The 27,850-nt window shown below is 27.3% G+C and overlaps 1 protein-coding gene across 1 annotated transcript in view; it reads right to left on the reverse strand.

Moving 5' to 3' along the window:
- The window catches only part of LOC119599795 (vacuolar protein sorting-associated protein 13D), a 487,269-nt gene that overhangs the window by 224,751 nt on the left and 234,668 nt on the right, over positions 1-27,850 (reverse strand). Inside the window, exon 7 of the mRNA XM_037949667.1 lies at positions 14,237-15,112. Within this exon, the coding sequence (XP_037805595.1) occupies positions 14,237-15,112 (876 nt within the window). The remainder of the gene's footprint in view (positions 1-14,236; positions 15,113-27,850) is intronic.

Here is a 27,850-nt window from a genome sequence, read left to right on the forward strand (position 1 = left end):
TTTCTCTGTAAGGGATAGTAGTAAGCTTTTAATTTTTTTCAGCTTACATTATAAAATTACTCCTATCATTGGTATTCCCTTATTTCCTGCTTCTCAGTAAGCGAATACAGATGCAGTTAGGTCCCTTTTTAGCTTCCTAAAGTCTAAAAATTTTTTACTGGGTATTTAAAGAAATAAAAACATCTTTATAATACAATTTGGTAATGTTATTAAAACTCACTCTATTGATTTACTTAAACCAGCACATATTGAAAAATCAACACAATTACCAAATTCAAATCAAAAACCAAATACAATCTTTCACATTCAATATTAAGTTAAATTATTTCTCTTTTAATTGTATTACTGGTGGGGGAGTAATGTAGTGTTCCACTACATACTGTAACGATCCATTATAGTATTGGTTTATCTTTAAACAGTGAGTGCCACCTATTAAACCGACTTTGCTCATGGAAATTGGGGGGGTTGTTTACTTTTTAAAGAAAAACTCGGACCGACACAAATAAATTTAAATTTAGGTAGCAAAATTACATACATTTAAAAAAAAACTGAGTGCAATATTTTATAGAGATATGATGGACTTATCTCTTCTTCTCAAATCCCGCCCTACCGTGCTATTACTCATTTTCATTAATAGCCCATATACCTACACTTAACCAATTAATCTAAACTTTTCGTAAAATAACAAAAAATTTAACCTTTCATATTTAACTAAGTTTATTTAACACAAGAATTATATTCATAATATTAAGTTAAAGAGTATTATTGATGATGTATTTTTATAGTATAAAGTTTTACGGCTGTATTTATAAAAACTTTTTTTAGGTTTATTAAACAATTTTAGGCGAAATTCAGGAAAATCGTATTTATAAACGTGAAATAGCTTAAAACACCTTCAATAAACCATTGACAATTAGAAGAATTTTATTGTAGGCTCGACCCTTCTTTAAGCCAACAATAAGTTGATTTTTAACAATTTTTTTCTCAGATAAAGATTTTTCCGGTAATTTTAGGTTGATTGCGAAAACTAATTATGGTTTCTTTTAAAATAAAATCTAAAAATTCTAATTTTAACGTTTACAAATTTGTAAATAAAATCCCAGAAAATTTTTAAACGATTATATTTTGAGGAAAAAACTCAAATCTAGGCATTATTGGATTAATGCATGAATATTTGACAATATTCCAATTGTCCAGCACTATTTTTAGGCAATTTGGAAATGCCCGTCTGTCAACCAAATGATGGACAAAATCATTTGATTTGGCTTTTTCAAAGTTTGTTGGTTAAATATAATGCCATAAAGTAATTAACCATTTAAATTATATTGATTAGTATTATACTAATGCAAAATATATTCGCCGGCATTAAAATTAGTCAAATATCAAAGAAATTTATCAATATTTGCAAAAATTTATCAAAAATTACAAGGAAAATAAGTAAAAATAAGAAAATGTGTCATAGTGATGTATATTTTGTCGCAAAATATCCGTTATTCGGATACTTTTAATAATAATTAGAAATTATATGTTATATTTATACATCTGAACTAAATAGACATTTATTAAAGCCATATATATATTTATTTTTCTTAAAAGTTTGTTTTTATTGTATTAAACAAAAATATGAAATTAAGAAAACCGAATCAACGAATATTTTATCCTAATTGTACGCAACACTAACACATAAAATGACAGCCATATTGTACAGTGCTGCCAACTTAAACATAAATCAGCACAATAGTTAATATACGTTTATTATTTGTTTATGAATATCACAATTTTATAATTGGTTTTTAAGGCTAAAGTGTGCTTTAACTATTGAGTGCATTAAAAGCAAAAAAAGATTTTTTTATAAATACAAGCGATAATGTTTATTTTAAAAAATCAGTTCGGGTCATAATTTTTTTTTCAAATTAAACTAGATGTTTTTATGTATAATAAAAAACAGTTTTCTCTGAATTTGAAAAATATCACCCGGTTTTTTTCAAATGTCAACTATTCGAACTACTCGAAAACCGGTGTCCAAATTAGCATTAAGAATTGAATTATATTGAATTGAATTGATTGTTAGTTATAATTTTATAATTTTATTATTATTTCATTATTTTCTTTAATTGAATTTATATAAAATGAATTATTAGTTTGTAAGCTTTTCCCTTGTTTTTTATTTGAATTTAATACTTTTGTAAACCCTAGTTTATATACATAGTTAACGTATGTACAAAACTAAACTGTATTTAATTTACTTATTGTGTATTAAACTTAACATAAACATAAGTATCCGTTATAACGTTGTGTGAAAAGAGCCTTCAAGGCATTTAAAAAAGAAATAAACTTTCACTTCTTTTTAAACCAGCCAAAGGTGAGCATCAACTTAATAAATAAAATCCCTTTTATTTATTTAAAACTAATTCCCTTGTGTTTTCTCTTTTTTCCCCACACGCTACAACTAAACTTTATAAAGTCCTTTAAATTTATTATCCTCTCTGAGGATTAATATATTCATGGTCCTTCGAGCCGGAAAATGTCGAATAATCGATCACCCTACGGTATATATAATACCTTTTCAACTTCTGTTGTTAATTATTTAAAAATGTCTAAATATGTGAAGGTGTATTTAAAAAATTAACAACTTTCAGCAAAAAAAAAATATTTTAGTACTCTAAGATCCAAAAAAGTACCCTCTGAAATATTTTTTGATACTGAAACAAAATCTCATTTTCCATCCCTGAAATATATGCATTCATTTCCCATAACAATTCACCTAAGTTAAGAGCAATGGTAATAATAATAATAATGATAATGATAATAGTAACAAAATAATAATATTCATTGCCATAATACTAATAATAATAATGATAATAGTAACAAAATAATACCAATATAACTAATCAAATAATTATTGTAATAGTTGAATATAACAAATTTAATATAAAATATATAAAATGATGAGAATTATATTATGTAACGAGGAACATCGTTACACAATTTCGTATGTTTGGATGGCTGTGTGTTTCATTGCCTTGTGTATATTGTCTTTGTTTTCTTGGTGTATTGAATTTCGTATGTTTGGATGTCTGTTGGTTTCATTGCGTTGTGTATTTTGTTTTTCCTTTTTTTCTGTATTACGTTTAGTATGTTTGGATGTCTGTTGGTTTTACTGCCTTGTGTATTTTGTTTTTTGTGTGTTTATATCGTTTAGCGTTGTTGTTGTTCATTATGTTTTGCTATAATAATGATATAGGTAGTCGGGAAAATGAATTTTTAAATACACTGGGTATATAAGATTCCGCACAGCCGAATATAGCACTCTTACTTGTTCTTGTTTTTTTTTTCTTGTTAATATTATTAAAATTTGTTAGCTGGATGTTTTACTAGCAGAAATTGTCATATTGGAAAAAATTACTGTTTAAATAGTATAACGGCTGTATTTATAAAAACCTATTTTAGGTTTATTAAACAATTTTAGGCAAAATTCAGGAAAATCGTATTTATAAACGTGAAATAGCTTAAAACACCTTCAATAAACCATTGACAATTAGAAGAATTTTATTGTAGGCTCGACCCTTCTTTAAGCCAACAATAAGTTGATTTTTAACAATTTTTTTCTCAGATAAAGATTTTTCCGGTAATTTCAGGTTGATTGCGAAAACTAATTATGGTTTCTTTTAAAATAAAATCTAAAAATTCTAATTTTAACGTTTACAAATTTGTAAATAAAATCCCAGAAAATTTTTAAACGATTATATTTTGAGGAAAAAACTCAAATCTAGGCATTATTGGATTAATGCATGAATATTTGACAATATTCCAATTGTCCAGCACTATTTTTAGGCAATTTGGAAATGCCCGTCTGTCAACCAAATGATGGACAAAATCATTTGATTTGGCTTTTTCAAAGTTTGTTGGTTAAATATAATGCCATAAAGTAATTAACCATTTAAATTATATTGATTAGTATTATACTAATGCAAAATATATTCGCCGGCATTAAAATTAGTCAAATATCAAAGAAATTTATCAATATTTGCAAAAATTTATCAAAAATTACAAGGAAAATAAGTAAAAATAAGAAAATGTGTCATAGTGATGTATATTTTGTCGCAAAATATCCGTTATTCGGATACTTTTAATAATAATTAGAAATTATATGTTATATTTATACATCTGAACTAAATAGACATTTATTAAAGCCATATATATATTTATTTTTCTTAAAAGTTTGTTTTTATTGTCAAAAATCTATTATAAACAAAAATATGAAATTAAGAAAACCGAATCAACGAATATTTTATCCTAATTGTACGCAACACTAACACATAAAATGACAGCCATATTGTACAGTGCTGCCAACTTAAACATAAATCAGCACAATAGTTAATATACGTTTATTATTTGTTTATGAATATCACAATTTTATAATTGGTTTTTAAGGCTAAAGTGTGCTTTAACTATTGAGTGCATTAAAAGCAAAAAAAGATATTTTTATAAATACAAGCGATAATGTTTATTTTAAAAAATCAGTTCGGGTCATAATTTTTTTTTTTCAAATTAAACTAGATGTTTTTATGTATAATAAAAAACAGTTTTCTCTGAATTTGAAAAATATCAACCGGTTTTTTTCAAATGTCAAATATTCGAACTACTCGAAAACCGGTGTCCAAATTAGCATTAAGAATTGAATTATATTGAATTGAATTGATTGTTAGTTATAATTTTATAATTTTATTATTATTTCATTATTTTCTTTAATTGAATTTATATAAAATGAATTATTAGTTTGTAAGCTTTTCCCTTGTTTTTATTTGAATTTAATACTTTTGTAAACCCTAGTTTATATACATAGTTAACGTATGTACAAAACTAAACTGTATTTAATTTACTTATTATATATTAAACTTAACGAAACATAAGTATCCGTTATAACGTTGTGTGAAAAGAGCCTTCAAGGCATTTAAAAAAGAAATAAACTTTCACTTCTTTTTAAACCAGCCAAAGGTGAGCATCAACTTAATAAATAAAATCCCTTTTATTTATTTAAAACTAATTCCCTTGTGTTTTCTCTTTTTTCCCCACACGCTACAACTAAACTTTATAAAGTCCTTTAAATTTATTATCCTGTCTGAGGATTAATATATTCATGGTCCTTCGAGCCGGAAAATGTCGAATAATCGATCACCCTACGGTATATATAATACCTTTTCAACTTCTGTTGTTAATTATTTAAAAATGTCTAAATATGTGAAGGTGTATTTAAAAAATTAACAACTTTCAGCAAAAAAAAAATATTTTAGTACTCTAAGATCCAAAAAAGTACCCTCTGAAATATTTTTTGATACTGAAACAAAATCTCATTTTCCATCCCTGAAATATATGCATTCATTTCCCATAACAATTCACCTAAGTTAAGAGCAATGGTAATAATAATAATAATGATAATGATAATAGTAACAAAATAATAATATTCATTGCCATAATACTAATAATAATAATGATAATAGTAACAAAATAATACCAATATAACTAATCAAATAATTATTGTAATAGTTGAATATAACAAATTTAATATAAAATATATAATATGATGAGAATTATATTATGTAACGAGGAACATCGTTACACAATTTCGTATGTTTGGATGGCTGTGTGTTTCATTGCCTTGTGTATATTGTCTTTGTTTTCTTGGTGTATTGAATTTCGTATGTTTGGATGTCTGTTGGTTTCATTGCGTTGTGTATTTTGTTTTTCCTTTTTTTCTGTATTACGTTTAGTATGTTTGGATGTCTGTTGGTTTTACTGCCTTGTGTATTTTGTTTTTTGTGTGTTTATATCGTTTAGCGTTGTTGTTGTTCATTATGTTTTGCTATAATAATGATATAGGTAGTCGGGAAAATGAATTTTTAAATACACTGGGTATATAAGATTCCGCACAGCCGAATATAGCACTCTTACTTGTTCTTGTTTTTTTTTTCTTGTTAATATTATTAAAATTTGTTAGCTGGATGTTTTACTAGCAGAAATTGTCATATTGGAAAAAATTACTGTTTAAATAGTATAACGGCTGTATTTATAAAAACCTATTTTAGGTTTATTAAACAATTTTAGGCAAAATTCAGGAAAATCGTATTTATAAACGTGAAATAGCTTAAAACACCTTCAATAAACCATTGACAATTAGAAGAATTTTATTGTAGGCTCGACCCTTCTTTAAGCCAACAATAAGTTGATTTTTAACAATTTTTTTCTCAGATAAAAATTTTTCCGGTAATTTCAGGTTGATTGCGAAAACTAATTATGGTTTCTTTTAAAATAAAATCTAAAAATTCTAATTTTAACGTTTACAAATTTGTAAATAAAATCTCAGAAAATTTTTAAACGATTATATTTTGAGGAAAAAACTCAAATCTAGGCATTATTGGATTAATGCATGAATATTTGACAATATTCCAATTGTCCAGCACTATTTTTAGGCAATTTGGAAGTGCCCGTCTGTCAACCAAATGATGGACAAAATCATTTGATTTGGCTTTTTCAAAGTTTGTTGGTTAAATATAATGCCATAAAGTAATTAACCATGTAAATTATATTGATTAGTGTTATACTAATGCAAAATATATTCGCCGGTATTAAAATTAGTCAAATATCAAAGAAATTTATCAATATTTGCAAAAATTTATCAAAAATTACAAGGAAAATAAGTAAAAATGAGAAAATGTGTCATAGTGATGTATATTTTGTCGCAAAATATCCGTTATTCGGATACTTTTAATAATAATTAGAAATTATATGTTATATTTATACATCTGAACTAAATAGACATTTATTAAAAGTTTGTTTTTATTGTCAAAAATCGATTATAAACAAAAATATGAAATTAAGAAAACCGAATCAACGAATATTTTATCCTAATTGTACGCAACACTAACACATAAAATGACAGCCATATTGTACAGTGCTGCCAACTTAAACATAAATCAGTACAATAGTTAATATACGTTTATTATTTGTTTATGAATATCACAATTTTATTAATGGTTTTTAAGGCTAAAGTGTGCTTTAACTATTGAGTGCATTAAAAGCAAAATAAGATTTTTTTATAAATACAAGCGTAAAACTATAAAATATTGTCGGAAAACCAAAACGAAAGTTAGGTAGGATAACATAAACATATAAATTTATTAAAATTTTTAGTTTGCTTTTGCAAAATTGGAAATGGTAATATTTAATACATAGCCAATGGTAAACAGAAAAATACTTTATATATTACTCTGTATAACACTGCTTTTTATAACAATTTGAATAATAAAGAATGCAAATCATTTTAAAAACATTTTTAATTTCCCATTAATTAAATTGTTAATTGAACTCTCGTATTCAAGTAAATACATAATAATACAACAAGTTCTATTCGACATAAAAACCGAACCATATTTTAATCATTGTTATCTTCAAAAATGAATTGAACAATTTAAATAAAATTTTGGTCTTGAATAGGGTATTATCTGTATCCCAAAGCGGGAAAATTGAAATTCAAAACCTGATTTTACTAGTGGTACTATTAATGGTGAAATTTATGGAGAAGAATGCTTTGAAAATCGATGGTTACCATTTGTATGATTTGACACTACAAACTCACTATTTTGGCCAAACCTATTAGTTCTCAGTATATAAGAAAGATAATTATATGATCTATAAAATTAAATAAAATTTAAATTCACAAAAAAATCCACTTTGCACCAAAACAATCCCAAATTGAACAGAATAAAGTCCAATAAAAAAAATTCTGGGCAATTAGGAAAGGCACATAAAAAACCGAAATAAGTAAATGCATATTTTAACAAAATTCTTATAGTGTTGTTGCTCTATCCGTCAGTAGCAAACAAATTTTATTTTTTTTTTATAATATTTGAATATCAACTATTTGGTTTACTAATTTTTTCCTGCATATAAGTGAAATTATTCGAAATATTTTGATTAAAGTACTAAAGTTTTGTTAGAATAATGAAACAAATCCATTGATAATATAAAATCTTAAATGTAAACAAGAAATAATATTGATAACAATTTAGTTTATTTAAAAAATCGTAAAAAAGGACCGATAAACTTTATTTACTTTTTAATACTTTTTTATAGTTTGAAATTGAATTTTTCAATTTTTCCAGTAAAAATGTTAATTACCATGTAATGGATTAAAGTTACCAGTGTGCTAAAATTGGCTTACACATTAGCATTTTTACACGGCAATTACTTACCACAATCAAGTAATTAGAAAAATTAGTAATTTTCTTTGTCAAGTCCAAATTTAACATTTTTGGTTAATGTTTATGTTGTTAATATATAACAAGTAAGAAAGTATAGTCGGGCGTGGCCGACCATATGATACCCTACACCAGTTATGAATATTAAATGTGATTTATTTTTCATAATAAAGCATTTATCTTCAATATTCCCTTGTTCCGATACATTTAAGCAATTTATGGATGAAAAACTAATTTTCTGAAAGAGGCTTTATATGGGGGCTAGGGGCAAATACTTACCACAATCAAGTAATTAGAAAAATTAGTAATTTTCTTTGTCAAGTCCAAATTTAACATTTTTGGTTAATGTTTATGTTGTTAATATATAACAAGTAAGAAAGTATAGTCGGGCGTGGCCGACCATATGATACCCTACACCAGTTATGAATATTAAATGTGATTTATTTTTCATAATAAAGCATTTATCTTCAATATTCCCTTGTTCCGATACATTTAAGCAATTTATGGATGAAAAACTAATTTTCTGAAAGAGGCTTTATATGGGGGCTAGGGGCAAATATGGACCAAACCCGATAAAATTTTGTGAATATATTTATATTTACATAATATTTTATTGTGCTGAATTTTATTGCGATATTTGTGTTTATAAGTTAATTTGGGACATTCAAGTAATTTTCTGAAGGGGACTTTGTATGGGAGCTAGGGTCAAATGGGGCCCGATCTTTATGAAATTTGGCAGGGTCATCAAGACTTCTATAAAACTTAGTTGTGCCGTATTTTATAGATATATCTGTATATTTGACATAATTATGAGCTCAGAAGCCCTTTTCGGGGGGTTCTGTTCTATGGGGGCTAGGTGAAATAATGGACCGATTTTAACCATTTTCAATAAGCTTCGTCCTTGGGTCAAATAAAACGTGCGTGCCAAATTTCATCCAATTATCTTGAAAATTGCGACCTGTACCTTGCGCACAAGGTTTACATGGACAGCCAGCCAGCCAGACGGACGGACGGACATAGCTTAATCGACTCAGAAAACGATTCTAAGCCGATTGGTATACTTTAAGGTGGGTCTAGGACGAATATTTTTGTATGTTACAAACATCAGCACAAATCCAATATACCCTCCCCACTAAAGTGGTGTAGGGTATAAAAATGTATAAGAATATAAAAATATAAAAATATTTATTGTTGAAATTTTTATTTTTTTAATAAATACTGGAAATACGTTTATTCAGGAATTTTAGAGGTTCACAAATATTGTTTTAGTTAATGATACAGAATGGGGAAATTTAAATAATGAGAAATAAATCTGTGATTTCTAAAGTAGATAATAACAAAAATATGTACATATATAGAGTATTGATTGCAGAGTAAAATAGAAATATCAGTGACTCAGTAGCAATAAAATAATTAACAACAAGAGTATTTTTTATTTAATATTTCAAATTGGTTTAGGTTCCATATGTAAATATTGAACCATATACTAATTTTAAAAGTATTTTAGAGAAGAAAATCTTTAATGTAAATAGAAAAGAATACTCCCATTAATTTGTTATTAGAGTGTTCAAAATAAATCATGACCATACTCAACATCATAAAATATATCTTCATTAATGTCAACAGCCTTACTCAAGGTTATTTATTCATATAAATAAACCAAAAATAGTCAAGTTTCTAATTTCATTACTATTAAAAGTGCAAAAATTAAAAATTGTCTCCCTGTGAAAACTTTCAACATTATTACATACATGTAGTGGGTGTAGGACCAATACTTTTATGCGTTACAAACATCAGCAAAAACGTATAAAACCCCCCCCACTGTAGTGGTGTAGGTTATAATACATATAACGTTCAATCCTTGAATATCAGTTTAGATCATAAATTAACCTTTTCTTTGGAACATGTTATCTACATCCAGAACAATTTAATTTATCTTTACTGTTATCACACAGATTTGTAGAAAGCATCCCAGCAAAAATAAAACGAAGTACTTCCAAAAGAATACCATTTATCACCACTTTAAAAGTAGCACTAAGTGAATTTTTTAACCTTCTGAGGAAGTGATGTTTAAAGACTTCCGAAGATTGGAAAATAATTATATTTTTTCTAAGCTGAAGATATTTTTTTGTTCTTACATTCTTGGGAGATAAAAAATTTTACTTTTGGGCTTCTGTTTTATTATATGTATCTATTACCCTCATTAATGTTAAAATTATTTAAGGCAAATTAGTTGTATTCTATAATAATACAATTTCACTTCCGAATAACTTCCAAAAAAAGATCATAAAAATTACTTCTTGAGAATGACTTCAGAAGTAGTGAATTTGGAATGAAAAGGTATGATTAATTTCAAACGAGGAATGGTTTATTATTGCAAAATACTACGCAGACAACAAAATACTTTCCATTTAAGAGAATCAATTTAAAAAAAATATGATAATTTGTATGAAAAGCCGCAGAAATTTAATATTACACAATTTTTGTAGATTCAAATCGATTCTATTTTAAAAATGAATCTCATCAAATAGCTGATTGTAAAGTATTGATATTAACATTGGCATCAAATTGGTTTTCAGAGGAGGTGCTTTAAGGATTTCTTGTGTTAATTTTGGTCCAAATTTGTGTCTACTATAGACAAAGAATGTGTATACTTTTTGGGTCTACGACGAAATGAAAAAATAAATTTGTATGTACTATATTTGGTATCATACCACTTTAAAAAATAAAAGGTTCAAAATGTACAAGAATAGCTGTGCTGAATTTTGTTCTGCATAAGTCAAAAATAAACAAAGATCGTAATTTTGAAGCGAATTGAATGAAATTATGGCTCAAAAAAGAATTTAAAAAATTTTTTAGTAATAAATCCCGGGATTCATTTTGAAAAATCCCGGGATTCGGGATATCCTAATCCCAAAAAAATTCCGGGATTTATTTTGCAAATCCCGGGATTCGGGATTTTCTAATCCCGAAAAATTCCGGGATTTTCGGGATCGGGATTGGCATCCCTAATGGATACATACATACATGTATGTTAAATTTAATAAATTTTGCTTACTCCACATTTTTTTAGTTTTTGTATAAATCAAATTTTTCTTGATTAATTTTGTTTAAAAGAGTTTTAGGGTAATTACAAATATTTTGAATATGCAATTAATTTTGGTCAAGCACTTAACTCCATGGAACTGTACACGTAATCAAATTCAAGGTTAAATACAACAGAAATTAATATTCCGTTTTTTATTTACACACCAATAATTATTCTACATAAATTATATAAACAAAAACTACCAAAACTATATTTATGCAAGTCATCAGTTTCTAATTTCGTCACAATTAAAAGTGCAAAAAATAAATGTCTCCCTGTTAAATTATACATACAAATAATTTTTTAACATTATTATATACACAAATTCAAGGTTAAATACAACGGAAATTGATGTTACGTTTTTTTAATCAAAAACTACCAAAACGATATTTGTGCAAAATCCAGTTTCAAATTTCGTCACAATTAAAAGTGCAAAAAATAAAAAACTGTCTCCCTGCTAAAAAATTTTTTGTATGTACTTTTAACATTATTACATATAAAATATAAAAAAATAAATACATTAATTCTCAATTTTCAGTAAAAAATAATTTCTTCCCCTCTGCAAGTTCACAATTTTATAAAAAAAAATATTTACATACTCAAATTTCATAAAAATATTTTCTTCTTCATTGAAAACAAAAACAACTATTGCCTTCTGCAAGTTCACAATTTTATAAAAAAATATCAAAAAATAATTTCTTCCCTTCTGCAAGTTCACAATTTTATAAAAAAAATATTTACATCCTCAAATTTCATAAAAATATTTCCTTCTTCATTGAAAACAAACAAACATCACACGTATTAACTGATTACATCAAACCAAACTGCGATCAAACCTTCGAACATTTAAATTCCTCCTCTGGTTGCATCGAACCAAACTGCCATCAAACCTTCGAATATTTTGGTTGCAATGTCTGTCATTAAAAAGTGGCCTAGAATCCTTTCAAATATGTTACTTATGTAATTTTCTCATTTTAATAAGGAAACAAATCATTCATCTAACTTTAATAAATTTCTTTCTTAAAATTGTTAAATTTGGTTTCTTTATATTTTAACAAAACAAATGCATAAAAATGGTCTTATACCCGATTTACACATACACGAAATCTAGTACTTATGAGATTTCGAGCCAAATCTAGTTGATTTAAACTAGATTTCCCATACAAAACAAAATCTACTTCGTAACTAGAAGTCGTTAAAATCTACTCAAAATCTAATAGTTTTTAGTGATGCAACTCTGTTTATCCATTAAAAATACGACGCTACACAAGAAAAAAGAGAAAAACAAAACAAACCAAACAAATTAAAATGTAAAAAAAAATTTTATAAATTGAAAAACATGAATGAAAAGTTAATCTAAAATAAAAGGTAATGTTATATTTAAATATCTGTTTTTTATTATAAATAAAATGTGAATAAATATCCCATTTTCCTTCTTATTTTTCATATCACACACTTTTTCGAGAAATATTAAAATAATGAAATCTTCCTAAATGTCAAGAAGAGTAAGTGTAAACGATATAGATTTGCGAAAAGATTTTAAATGAAATCTAATAGATTTCGTGTATGTGTAAATGGGGTATTAATCTTTTCTGTAAAATATAAAAAAAAATTAACTCAAAAAATTGTTTTACTCCTTTTTTTATGTCATCTATTTTCATTTCCAAAATCTGCTCGCCTCAGTTTAAGTCAATTATGGACCAAGATCTATCGAATTAAGAAAAAATCATCAAAATATAATTATGGACCGATTTTCGTAAAATTTGGTTGAAAGATTTCGATTCGTATAACACTTATTTGATTCGAATTTCATTGCTGTACTCGTATTTATAATTTAGTCATAAGCTTAAAAGTAATTTTCTGAAGGGACTTAATATGTGTATAGGCTCAATTATGAACCGATACTTATAAAATTTTTTTTTATGTTTCTATAACACTTTTTTATGTCGATTTTCATCGCTATACTCGTAACATTTTGAAGGTGGCTTTTTATATGAAGGTAGTTTCAATTATGGACCGATCCCCATAATATTTTGTAGACCGATTTTGGTTCATATAAAACCTGATTATATCGAATATCATAGCTGTACTCACATTTTAATGCCAGTAATTAGCGTTATAGTCATTTTCTGAAGGGGACCTTCTATGGGGGATAGGGTCAATTATAAACCGATCCTCATAAAATTTGGTAGATAAATTTTGGGTCATATGAAAATTTATGTCGAATTTCGTTGCTATATTCGTACTTTTAAAACAGTTATGTCTGATTAAACTGAATTTCGGGGGGCCACTTGTATGGGGGCTAGGTGAATATATCTATTGCCCATTTTCAATAACAGACAAACTGCAGCAATAAAGAATATTTGTGCAAAATTTCAGCTTCTTAGCTCTTTCCATTTGGACTCTATCAACAGATGGACGGACATGGCTAGATCGTGTTAGAATTTATTAAGGACCCATAATATACATATATACTTTTGTGGATCGATAACCAATATTTCGATGTATTACAAACGGAAAATAAATATACCCCCATCTTTTTTGATGGGTATAAATATAATGACATGGTTTTATTAGAATACTAGTAGTGCCCGGTCTTTTTTGCAGGACCTTAATCGGACATGTTAACTCTCTACGTAAATATCTATGTATATACCATTAAATTTTTTAAATAATCGGTTTGTCTAAAAAATTGACTAAAATTTTATACTGATGCGTAATTTTCTTGTGTGTTAAGTTTTTTGCGACAGTAAATGATCTGAGGAATTTGTAATAACTTTTAAAATCTACTTTTTATTGCCATTTTATGGATAATACTAGGAAAAGTAAAAATAAATTAAAAAAGTTTTTTCATCGGTGGTCTGTGTAATTGTTGTACAATAAAACTCACCTGTACACACATATTTGCGTGGCACATCAGTCTACCGTTCTCGAAACGCCAAGTTTGTGTAGTGACTCTTTGATTATTTTGCGGTCGTACAACGAGCTTTGTATAGTCAGTGGGATTTGGCGGTTTTTCAAGATCTAAAACTAAGCGAGGGGTTTGATGTGTTGATTTTGAAAATTCTGTCGGAGGCGATGAACCTTCATGTTCTAGTTGGCCAAAAGAATTCATTAACCATAGTTGAGAGCGGTCACCCGTGCACTTCTTTGTTATTATTACCCGCTTGTCTTTAACGCCTAGAACCAACTGTTGACCTTCAATTCCTTCATTTTTGTTATCACAATCAGATGGAACTAATCGAAAAGTTTCCTTAAAAGCTATATATATGAAATTTGCATATGTAATGCTTTTAGTAGCACCGCTTTTGTTGATAGAGTATTCAATAAAATTTCCCCCAGGAGCTTCAAATAACAAAGATTGTGGTCCTATAGGATCATCTAACACATATGCCAGCGATGACTGTGGCTTTGCAGTAGTCCTCCATTGTGATTCGATACCTTTTTGATAAAAATAAATTGGAACTTCCGAATAATTATCAATCCGTATTGGTGGTGGTAACGTACTAGCATCCGTAAAGTGCAAAAGATATGTTCCTCCATGCAGTATAACTTCCAATCGTAAAAATATCATGTCACCTAATTCATTTCTAATATTTATGTAAAGGCTTTTAGCTTCATTTACCGGCAAACCACTGGACCAATGAGAATAGTCTTCACCTACTACTCGTACACATAACAGTGGTTCCTGCTCACAATTTGGCCAATGAAAAGGAAAATTGCATCCTGGCAGGGCAATTATTACCTTATCAGACAAAGTTTTTTTCTGAAATAAAATTTTGGAAATTAGCTTGATATTAAATTCTTATATAATATATAGTAGGTACATTACGGTATTAACTTTTTAAAATGTTCTTGAATATCAATAATACAATACCACGCACTTGTAGGGCATGAAAAAAATTCCCGCGCAAAAGGCGATGAAGTTTTGTATAAATATTCTAAATGAAAAAACAAATATTTTTGCCAAAATTTTTGCATTTGTATTACATTATCTTAAAGAGAACATTGTTCTTCAAACCCCAAACAAATCGCAATACTATTGTATATAATAGATAAAAACATATGTTTATATGAAAATTATTTAAACATTTTAGTAAAAATAATGAACAAAATCATTTTAAAAGTTGCTTTCGGTTTTTTCACCGAATTGATTTAAAAAAATAGCCTTTTATTATCAGGACAGTATTGACTATAAGGCAACGGTGGCTAGAAACAGACGGCTGTATTTATAAAAACTTATTTTAGGTTTATTAAACAATTTTAGGCAAAATTCAAGAAAATCGTATTTATAAACGTGAAATAGCTTAAAACACCTTCAATAAACCATTGACAATTAGAAGAATTTTATTGTAGGCTCGACCCTTCTTTAAGCCAACAATAAGTTGATTTTTAACAATTTTTTTCTCAGATAAATATCCGTTATTCGGATACTTTTAATAATAATTAAAAATTATATGTTATATTTATACATCTGAACTAAATAGACATTTATTAAAGCCATATATGTATTTATTTTTCTTAAAAGTTTGTTTTTATTGTCAAAAATCTATTATAAACAAAAATATGAAATTAAGAAAACCGAATCAACGAATATTTTATCCTAATTGTACGCAACACTAACACATAAAATGACAGCCATATTGTACAGTGCTGCCAACTTAAACATAAATCAGCACAATAGTTAATATACGTTTATTATTTGTTTATGAATAGTTGTGTTTTGTTGCTATCAATGAGTGTTAACGCTTAAAGTTAGCAACAAAACGAACATTACCTGACTTGGCATCACTCCACAGAAGAAATCTGCTAAATCTTGAAATTATTTACATTTTCTTAAAAAAGGTTTTTTTATTTGATATTTTTTTTGATTTAAATTTTATTTTAAAATATTTTTTTATTGTTTGACATAAACACATTAATATTTGTATTTTTATTTTTGAATTGGTAGCACTTTTATCGACGTTAAAATTAACTTGTATAATTTTACACGTTAACTCCTAACGTTTATAAATTTTAAATTTATATGAAATTGCCTTTGAACGTTAGCAACAAAACACAACTAATATCACAATTTTATTAATGGTTTTTAAGGCTAAAGTGTGCTTTAACTATTGAGTGCATTAAAAGCAAAATAAGATTTTTTTATAAATACAAGCGAGAATGTTTAAAACGCATATGTTGTAGTGTAAAATATAAAAGAGAACATAAATGAAAATATGTGTGCTTTGCACTGAAAAAATTATATGTTTGTACTTATTTGTGTTATTCATATTATTAGTATTATAAATGAATAACGGAAGGAATGTATGTATATTTGTATGTAGGCATGTATGTATGTATGTATGTATGTATGTATGTATGTATGTATGTATGTATGTATGTATGTATGTATGTATGTATGTATGTATGTATGTATGTATGTATGTATGTATGTATGTATGTATGTATGTATGTATGTATGTATGTATGTATGTATGTATGTATGTATGTATGTATGTATGTATGTATGTATGTATGTATGTATGTATGTATGTGTGTATGTATGTATGTATGTATGTATGTATGTATGTATGTATGTATGTATGTATGTATGTATGTATGTATGTATGTATGTATGTATGTATGTATGTATGTATGTATGTATGTATGTATGTATGTATCTATGTATGTATGTATGTATGTATGTATGTATGTATCTATGTATGTATGTATGTATGTAGATATCGTTGTTTGTGTATGTATTGTTAAATGTATCTATTAGGTATTCAAATGATTAAAAGTCGATTGTTTAATCGATACAATTTAGGCGATTAATTGCTTGAACAAATGAAAATACAAATATAATTATAAATAAATGTGTATCATTTCATAAAGAGAGCAACTAAATTAAATTGTTTTTGTTTTGTGTATAGTTTGTTTTGTTGCTGAGAATATTTGTATTGCGTGAGAGTAATACAGTGAGAATAACACAATGCCCGCAGGTTTGGCCACCATTGCTATAAGGTAGTGCTGTGGTATTTTGCACCAATTGTGATACACCAAATTATTTTGTGGTATCATAATTTGGTATAAGTTGACGAAATAACTTTATTATATCCCAGGAAAATTAGGAAAAAAATGCAATCTGGGGAATTTTATATAGCTAAACGAAAATTGGTATATAGCTTCCCCTTATCATAATTAGTAAGGGATTAAAAATCGCCGAAATATCTTGTGCGCTAAGCGAGATATTGGAGGTCAAAGGTTACAAAAATTAGTTTTTACTGAATATCTTGCTTAATATGCGTCGTACGCATTTTAATGTTATTACAATTTCTGTAGAGAATTGAATTTCCAACATTTTGGCTGAAGAATATTTTTGCGTATCGTTTATTGTTTCGAGCACTATTTCTCCATTGTACTAATATTTTCATAATAATACGTTATTCATAAGCAGTTAATATGTGCTTAGCTTAATTTCAGATAGCGAACTCATTGAAATAAGTTGAAACAGTATTGAAAAATGTTAAATAATTTTGTAAAATTGCATAGACATTTGTCACTTGTGACAAATTTAAAACAGTTGTCTTCGGTTGATTTTGCTGAAATGTGTCTTGTAATACTAGTAAATTACTTTTTATCGAAATTATGCCCTTAATTGGTCAATATTTCAATTTTTTAAATGATGATATATTTAGTGACATTGTAGATAAAATTTAAATGAGATTTTTAAATTTTTCCCCAGGTAAACAACAATTTGACCCTCTAACATAGGTCACTTTTTGGCAGATTTAAGATTGGTGATACAAATTGTAATAATTTTTTCAAATTTTACTATAAAGCCTTAACAAATTTGCTTCTAATGTTTAATCTTAATCTATGGAATAATAACACATAATTATTGTGATCTGAATATGCATAATTCTACACAAGCTGAAGCTAACATGTAAGATTTAGAACTGACCCTTAATATCCAAGATCGTACATCGATAAAAATAATAATAATTTAAAAAAAGAATACTATAATAAATAATAATATAATAATATAATATAATAAGAATAAAAAAAAAGAAAAGAAGAAAATAATAAGAAGAAGATAAGAAGAAGAAGAAGAAAAGAAGAATAAGAATAAGAAGAAGAAGAAGAAGAAGAAGAATAAGAAAAGAATAAGAATAAGAAGAAGAAGAAGAATAAATAATAAGAAGAAGAAGAATAAGAATAAGAAGATAAATAATAAGAATAATAATAAGAAGAAGAATAATAAGTAATAATAAGAATAATAATAATGAATAATAATAATAAGAATAATAATAATAATAATAATAATAATAATAATAATAATAATATAATAATAATAATAATAATAATATAATAATAATATTTATAATAATAATAATAATAATAATAATAATACTAATAATAATAATAATAATAATAATAATAATAATAATAATAATAATATATTAATAATAATAATAATATAATAATAATAATAATAATAATAATAATAATAATAATAATAATAATAATAATAATAATAATAATAATATCTATATCTATATAAAAATTAATGTGTGTTTGTTTGTATGTTTATAGTGGGCGGGGAGCCACTTGGAATTTCATCTGAACATTTTGGAGGAAAAAAAAAACGGACTTTCATCTGGCTTGAGCCCCCATATGAATAAAATAGAAAAATTCGTATATCTGAGAAATTATTATAGCTACAATCTTAAAATTTTACATGAAGAACTTTGACATTCATGTGAACATTTATAGAATAACGGGCGGACTTTCAATGGGGAACTTTGCAATGGATGGCTTGGCACCACATATATGAATTAATTACAAAATTTCGTGTATCTTGGAAACTCTTATATTCTTCAAATTTTTCATAGATTGATAGAAATTGGCGATAGATAGAAACAGGCGAACTTTCAATAATTTGCTTGACATCTCTCATATGTAACGTATTGTAAATCTGGAAAACTATTGTGGTTAGAATCTTCAAAATCGTTAAGTGGGTTTTTTATTTATACATATTGCAAAGTGGGGGTTTTATTTATATTGTTTTTAGGGTAACAAAGCACACTGGGTATAACTAGTATATATATAAAAATGAATATGTGTTTGTTTGTATGTTTACATGTTTAAACGTTATAGACTACTAGCTATACCCAGTGTGCTCTGCTACCCAAAAAACAATATAAATAAAACCCCACTTTAAAATTTCTAAAGATTCTACCTTTAATGGTTTTCATATAGATACATCTCATATGGGAGATGCCTAGTCAACTATTTCAAGTTCCTCAATTTTTCCTAAACGTTAAAATGGATTTTTATTTAACATGCGAAAAATTTTAATACATATTCTAATAGTTTTCAAATATACGAAATTTTGTATTTAATTCATGTGGAAGGTGGCAAGCCTCCTTTGAAAGTCCACTATTATTCTCCATATGTTCAAATGAATGTCGAAGTTTTTTGTACAAAATTTTGAGATTCTAATAGTTTCCCATATATACGAATTTTTATATTTAATTCATATGGGAGATACCCCGCCATCTAATGCTAGCACGCAAATTTTTTTGTATGTAATTAATGAATATGATGAATAGGATCCAAATCCCCCTCCCACATTTTCACCAAAATGTTTACATGGATGTTAAAGTCCTTCATACAAAATTTTAAAATTCGAGCTTTACTATTAAATAAAAGAATTGTTGTGTATAATTCATATGGGAGATGCCAAGTCCTTTATTGCTAGAACGACAATTTATTTCCGAAATATTCACATCCATGCAAATATATTTGTGCAAAATTTGAGAATTCTGGCTCCAATAGTTTCTTAGTTATACAACATTTTGTATTTTATTTGAGAAAGTCCGCCAATTTTTCTCCGAAATGTTCGGAAGGACGTTAAGGTTTTTCGTTCAAAGTTTGTATAAACGAATTATTCTGTTTAATTCATATGGGAGGTGCCCCCAATTTCTAGTCCGACAATTTATTAAACAAACATTCACATGAATGCAAAAGTTCTTCGTGCAAAATTATAGGATTTTAGCTGTAATAGTTTCTTAGATATACGAATTTTTGCATTTAATTCATATGGGAGATGCTAAGCCCCCCTAATAAAAGTCCGCCCGTTTTCTCATGGATGTTAAAGTTCTTCGTGCAAATTTTGACTATTCTACCTCTAATTGTTTCCCAGAAAAAAAATTTGAGGACTCTAAGGCTATATTTTCTCAGATATACTATTTTAAGATTTTCTTATATTGGAGGTGCCACACCCACTATAGCTAGACCGCCCATATGTTCATATGGATGTCAAAGTTGTCCATACAAAAATTGAGGATTCTAGCTGTTGTAGTTTCTGATATATACAACTTTTAATTGTGATTATGGACGTGGGCGTGGCACCTTGCCTACTTAAGATTTCGAAATAAAAATCAGCCTATAGTTCCTTCCAGACTATAGGCTGCAAGAAAATCTGTCCAGCAGTTTAGGCGTCTATAGACTTCAAACAAACAAACCCACAAACAAATAAACACACATTAATTTTTATATACATACTAGCTATGCCCAGTCTGCTTTGCAACCCTAAAAACAATATAAATAAAAGACCCACATTACGATTTTTAAAGATTCTAGCTGTAATGGTTTCCCTATACATTTTTATATTTATTACTTCATATGGGATATACCTCGCCAACTATTGCAAGTTCGCCAATTTTTTCCAAACATCAATTTGGATTTTAATGTCACATATGAAAAACTTGAATAATCTAATAGTTTTCCAAATATAGGAATTTTGTATTTAATTCATATATAAGATACCAAGCCCTTATTTTTCAAAGTTCTTCGAAGAATTCTAGCTCTAATATTTTCCCATAAATACGAATTTCTGTATTAAATTCATATGGGAGGTACCCCACCCCTAATGCAAGTACGCCAATTTATAACCGAAATATTCACATGGTTGTCGAAGTTCTTCGTCCAAAATTTGAATATTCTAACTCTAATAACAACCGAGACATGCGAATTTTTCTATTTAGTTCATATGGGAGGTTACAGGCGCCCTATTGCTAGTCGGCCAATTTATTAACCAAATGTTCACATGGACGATGAAAATGTTCGTGCAAAATTTTAGGATTTTAGCTCTAATAATTTCACTGATATATGAGAGGTTCCATGCCCGCCCAATGAACGTCCGCCTTTTTCCTCCAACTATTCGCATGGATGTTAAAGACCTATGAAGATTCTAGCTCTAATATTTTCCCAGATAAACGAATTGTTGTGATTAATTCATATGGGAGGTGCCACGTCCCCTATTGCTAGTTCGCCAATTTATTACCCAATTATTCAGATTTATGCCTAAGTTCTTCATGCAAAATTTGAGGATTTTAGCTCTAATAGTTTTTCAGATATACAATTCATATGAGATGTTCAAAGACCCCATAATGAAAGTCCGCCCATTTTCACCGAAATGTTCACATGGACGTTAAAATTATTTTTGCAAGATTTAAAGATTATAGCTCTAATTGTTTCTCAGATAAACGAAATGTTCTATTTAATACATATGGGAGGTGTCATCCCCCTATTGCTAGACCGCCAATTTATTACCCAAATATTCACATGGATGCAAAAGTTAGTCGTGCAAAATTTAAGGATTTAAGCTCTAATAGTTTCTCAGATATACGAATTTTTGCATTTAATTCTTATGGGAGGTGCCAAGCCCCCTAATGAAAGTCCGCCCGTTAAAGTTCTTCCTGCAAAATTTTAAGATTCTAGCTCTAAGAGTTTCCCAGATAAACGAATTTTTGTATTTAACCCTTTCAGGGTCAAAAATAATTTATGTCGAGCAAAAAACTTGAAAACTTATATATAAGATAATTTGAGTATGCTGAATCCGGGAAAAATAATATTTTTTGAATTTGAGTTTTCCCTAGTGAGTTATAGAAGGTCAAAGTTAAATGTCGAATATATTCTACATTCGAAAAACAGTCTCCAAAAAGTACCACCAATATTTTTTATGAATTTTTTTTTGTAAAATGTCTTCTTAAACTTCTTTCAATACAATACAATTTAAATCTGCATAGTCCGATCTCCTAAAATACAATTTTTTTGGTCATTAAATGAAGCTGTTTTTTAAACGTTGTTAAAAAGCACTTTTTAAAAAGTAGTCATAGTGACAATTTCTTAAAATCTGATTTTTAAATACTTTTAAAATACGGAAGATCTTTCAAAATCTCAATTATAAATATAATAAAGTCTTCATTTTCATCTAAAAGAAAAAAATTAAAACTAAAGTTAAATATTATACCCAAAAAATGCTTAAAAACAAAGTCTATTGTAATGTCGAATATATTCGACAAAACCACGGAAAGGGTTAATTCATATGGGAGGTACCACGCCCCCTATTGCTAGTCCGACCATTTTTTGTCCTAAATATTCATGTTGATACTAAAGTGGCTCCGAAAAAAATGTGAAGACTCTAGCTGTTATATTTTATCAGATATACTATGTTAGGATTTCCTTTATATGGGAGGTGACACGCCCACTATATCTAGGCAGCCCATTTTGTTCCCATATGTTGATATAGATGTCCAAGTTGTCCATACAAAATTTAAGGACTCTAGCTGTTGCAGTTTGTGAGATATGCGACTTTAAATACTGATTTTGTATGTGGGCGTGGCACATCGCCCACATGAAATTTTTAAATAAAGGGTAGCCTATAGTTCCTTCAAGACATACAGAAAGACACTGTGAAAATTTCAAGAAAATCGGTTTGGCCGTTTAGCAGTCTATAGACTTCAATCAAACCCACTAGTTAGTTAATTAAAAGTGGGCGGACTAGCATTAGGGGGAGTGGCACCTCCCATATAAAATAAATACAAAAATTCGTTTATCTTGGAAACTATTACACTATTGCACGAATATGTAAACATTTTGGGTAATAAATTGGCGGACTATCCATGTGGGGAGCGGCACCTCCCATATTAATTAAATACAAAAATTCGTTTATCTGGGAAACTAATAGAACTAAATTCTTCAAATTTTGTACGAAGAACTTAAATATTTATCTGAACATTTTGGAGGAAAAAGAGCGGACTTTCATATGGGGGATTTGGAGCCCCCATATGAATGAAATAGATGGATTCGTATATCTGAGAAACTATTAGAGCTAGAATCTTAAAATTTTACTTGAAGAACTTTGACATTCATGTGAACATTTATAGAATAACGGGCGGACTTTCAATGGAGGGCTTGATACCCTATTTCGTACACTCGAAAACTATTAGATTATTCAAATTTTTCATAGATAGATAGAAAATGGCGTTAGATAGAAATTGACGAACTTGCAATAATTTGCTTGGCATCCCTCATATGTAACATATTGTAAATGTGGAAAAATATTGTAGTTAGAATCTTCAAAATCGTTAAATTTGTATTGCTTTTAGGGTAGCAAAGCATACTGGGTATAGCTAGTAATAATAATAAATTTATATATTAATTAAATAAAAATAATAGTTTTCGTTCCATTTATAAGAATTTTAAGATAATTTTTCTTTGTGGTGTTTTAGTTAGCATATGCGCATTAGGGTATGACTTTTTGCAATTTTTTAAAATATCATAAATACCATACCATAGCCTTGTAGGGCGTGAACAGATGTTAAGTAATATAATATTATTTTTCGCGATCGTAAAAAAGGTTCCCGCACCAAAGGCGATAAAGTTTTGATAAATATTACTTTTTCTATATGAGAAAAATAAATATTTGTGCCAACATTTTTGCATTTGTATTACACTATCTTAAAGAGAACGTTCTTCTTTAAACCCCTGTTTTGAAATTTCTAACAAATCGCGATAACATTGCATGTTATTGATAATAGTATACGTTACTAAGTATAATATAATAACGAACAAAAGCATTTTAGAATTTGTGTTCGGTGCGGGAAGTTTTTTCATCGAATTGTCTTAAAAAAATAGTGGTATTTTGTCTCCCAAAAAAAGTAAAACCCTAATGTGCATATCAATTTAAACCTTTTGGAAAAAAATGTGATCATATTTTTGGGCCTATTTAAACATAGGACTAGTTGAAATATTAAAAACGCTCAATGCTATCGCGCAAAATTTAGAAATTTTGGATATATCAAGGAAATATTCTCATATAACATTGACCAAATTGTTATCAAATGTTTATAAATTATATTATGATTCATTAACTAACGATTCATGTCTTCAAAATTTAAAATCACTGATTGTAAAACCCCTCAAAAAAAGTGATTATTGTAAAACAATCCATATAAGAATATTTTATTGCCAATTTGATTATAAATGCGCTATAATTTTTAATCAATAATTAAGGACTTGTTTCGTAAAAAATTCTAGCGGAGTTATGAAATAAATTTCAATATTGTTTTAATAAACGTGACTATATGCTTTAATTTTTTAATAACTTTATATTCGGTTGTTCCTAATCTTATATATCCTTCAACATAGTGTATTTAAAAAATTCAGTCGTTACTTTTTCGTTTCCTAATTGGTATTTTTTGGTTTTTTGCAATCAAAATAACATTTAGGAAATGAAAAAGTACGACAAAGTCCCCTTTTATAGGCTCTCATTTACTCCGGGTCTACATGTTTAATTTCATGTCTCTAAGTTCAATAATTTTAAATATTAAAAAAGTACGAGAAAGTTCCCTTTTATAGGCTCTCATTTACTCCGGGCTCTACATGCTTAATTTCAATACTATAGAAAAGTCAAAAGGTACCAGTTAAAGAACTAAAAAGTACCAAAAAGTCCCATTTTATAGGTTCTCACTTAATCATGCATAAATTTATGTTTCAATATTATAGATGAACGAAAAAGTACCAAATTAATTTCACGTTCAATAATTTAGAAAATTCAAATGAAGAACGAAATAGTACCGAAAATTCCCTTTTATAGGTTCTGTTTTACTCCTGATTCATTATTAATTTCATGTTCCTAAGTTTAATATTGTAGATAACTCCAAAAGAAACAGTTAAAGTACGAAAATGTACCAAAAAATAGTTCTTGATACCAGAGTTACAAATAACATCCCATTAGCATTTTATTATATCTGTATTATTTATTTAATATCATAAATTTCACCGACTTCTGGAATTTTTGTGAAATTTTCGCCTACTTTTACAATAATAATTGTTTCTAAAACGGTGAAGAGCCCCTAAAATCATAGTATAATTACAACTTGCAATGACAATTAAAATAAAATTCTGAGGTAATAACGGAAAATTTTAATAAAAATTCTCTTCTGACTTCATTATCATGCCAAAAAAAACTAAGATTTCCACCAATAGAAGTTGCCAAACATACATACATAAATGTAAAAACATATATGCCTTATGATTTCATCCTGTATCTCATCATCACAATCGGGATCAACAGCAACATGAACAAAATCATTATAAGCATCATCTGGGTTTGTAGGCTCCATTATATCATTTTAGATAGACGCAGTATTTTCGTATATTTTTATCATTTCCTTCCAGATTTTGTGAATGTAGTCCTTTTCATTTTGATTAAAATTACTTATTTTATTTGCTGGTGGAAATAAAAAGAGTCTAATTTTGTGGAAATCCTTAATGTTGGCAACAATAACATTTTCCATATACATATGTAGTAACTTCTTTTTAAACATTAAATAAATTCCAAATTAGTTGAATTTATTCGGCTAGTTATCGTTTTTAATCTTCTTATTTGGGGATAGACCTGGTGCATAGTCGGGTACTTCTTTCCTTTCAAAAGCTTTGACGCCTCTTCAAATGGTTTTAAAACATTTACTACTTCATTAATGTTAGCCAAATTAAGGTTTGCCACTCTGTTGGTCTGATGATTTTCTTGAATAGATTTTAACAAATAATATATTGTGTTACATATCGTTGGTGTGTAGCTTTTTAAAGTTGTAGTTAGAGCTGAATTAAGGCCTGTCTTCTTAAAATACTTTACTAGTTTGGAACAAACTATCGCCAAAATATCAACTTCTGTATATGGGCTTTTCTATTACATTAGCAGGTTGTTTATGTAGAATATATTCCTATTCTTTTTGAATGCTTCTTTTATGTTTGAACCTCGGTCTGTTACGATTTCTACCATGTAATTTAATTTACTATCGAATTCCATCAGTAATTTATTTATTTTAGTCCTTATGTTTGTTCCTTAAAGTAAGAAATATATACATATATTTAAAATTTAAAAAATTAGAATAATTGCTCAGAAACTTACCAGTACTTTTTTCGCTTTCCATTCCAACTATTCCAAGGATTTTATGAATTATCAATCAGTCTTTTACATAATGCATCGTTACGCCAACGTATGATTACTTTTAAAAGTTATATGTCCATATATCGCATGTAATGCTATACACATTATTACAGCGAGTACAAAAAATTAAGTTGTTGATCACTTCACCACTATCCTTAATGATATCAAATACGTTATATATTTCACTGCGCGAATTTCGTAATCTATTATAACTTACTTAAAATCTTAAATCTAATATTTTATAACTAATTTGCAATTAACTTATCTTTAAACTTAAATTTTGCATTTTTTGAAATGTTTTTTTCTTAAATTAAATCTTAATTTCATCTAAATGTAACTTAATTTTATAGAAATGTAAAGAAAATATTTGTAGTATATGAAGATTAGAGTGTATAATTGAATAATTTTATATAATTTACTAAAAATTGGTAAAACTCAAGAACTCAAGCTCAAGACATCAGGCCTGAAGTCAACGAGAAATTTGTATGGGTGAGTCATTGAAATAAATTATGAATTAAGAAATTAAGAATTGTTTTATAAAATCATCTAATATATACACTCTAAGAAATATTATACATAATTAAAAATTAAAACTTTACACTATAAAAATACATCATCAATAATACTCTTTAACTTAATATTATGAATTTTAACTATTCTAATTTTTTGCATTTTTTTAAATGTTTTTTTCTTAAATTAAATCTTAATTTCATCTAAATGTAACTTAATTTTATAGAAATGTAAAGAAAATGTTTGTAGTATATGAAGATTTGAGTGTATAATTGAATAATTTTATATAATTTACTAAAAATTGGTAAAACTCAAGAACTCAAGCTCAAGACATCAGGCCTGAAGTCAACGAGAAATTTATATGGGTGAGTAATTGAAATAAATTATGAATTAAGAAATTAAGAATTGTTTTATAAAATCATCTAATATATACACTCTAAGATATATTATACATAATTAAAAATTAACGCTTGTATTTATAAAAAAAATCTTATTTTGCTTTTAATGCACATTTTCTTATTTTTACTTATTTTCCTTGAAATTTTTGATAAATTTTTGCAAATATTGATAAATTTCTTTGATATTTGACTAATTTTAATGCCGGCGAATATATTTTGCATTAGTATAACACTAATCAATATAATTTACATGGTTAATTACTTTATGGCATTATATTTAACCAACAAACTTTGAAAAAGCCAAATCAAA

This window comes from Lucilia sericata, unplaced genomic scaffold (assembly GCF_015586225.1).
Source record: "Lucilia sericata isolate MDLA Ls3-8-SP2 unplaced genomic scaffold, ASM1558622v1 Contig000088F_arrow, whole genome shotgun sequence".
NCBI classification, from domain to species: Eukaryota; Metazoa; Arthropoda; class Insecta; order Diptera; family Calliphoridae; genus Lucilia; species Lucilia sericata.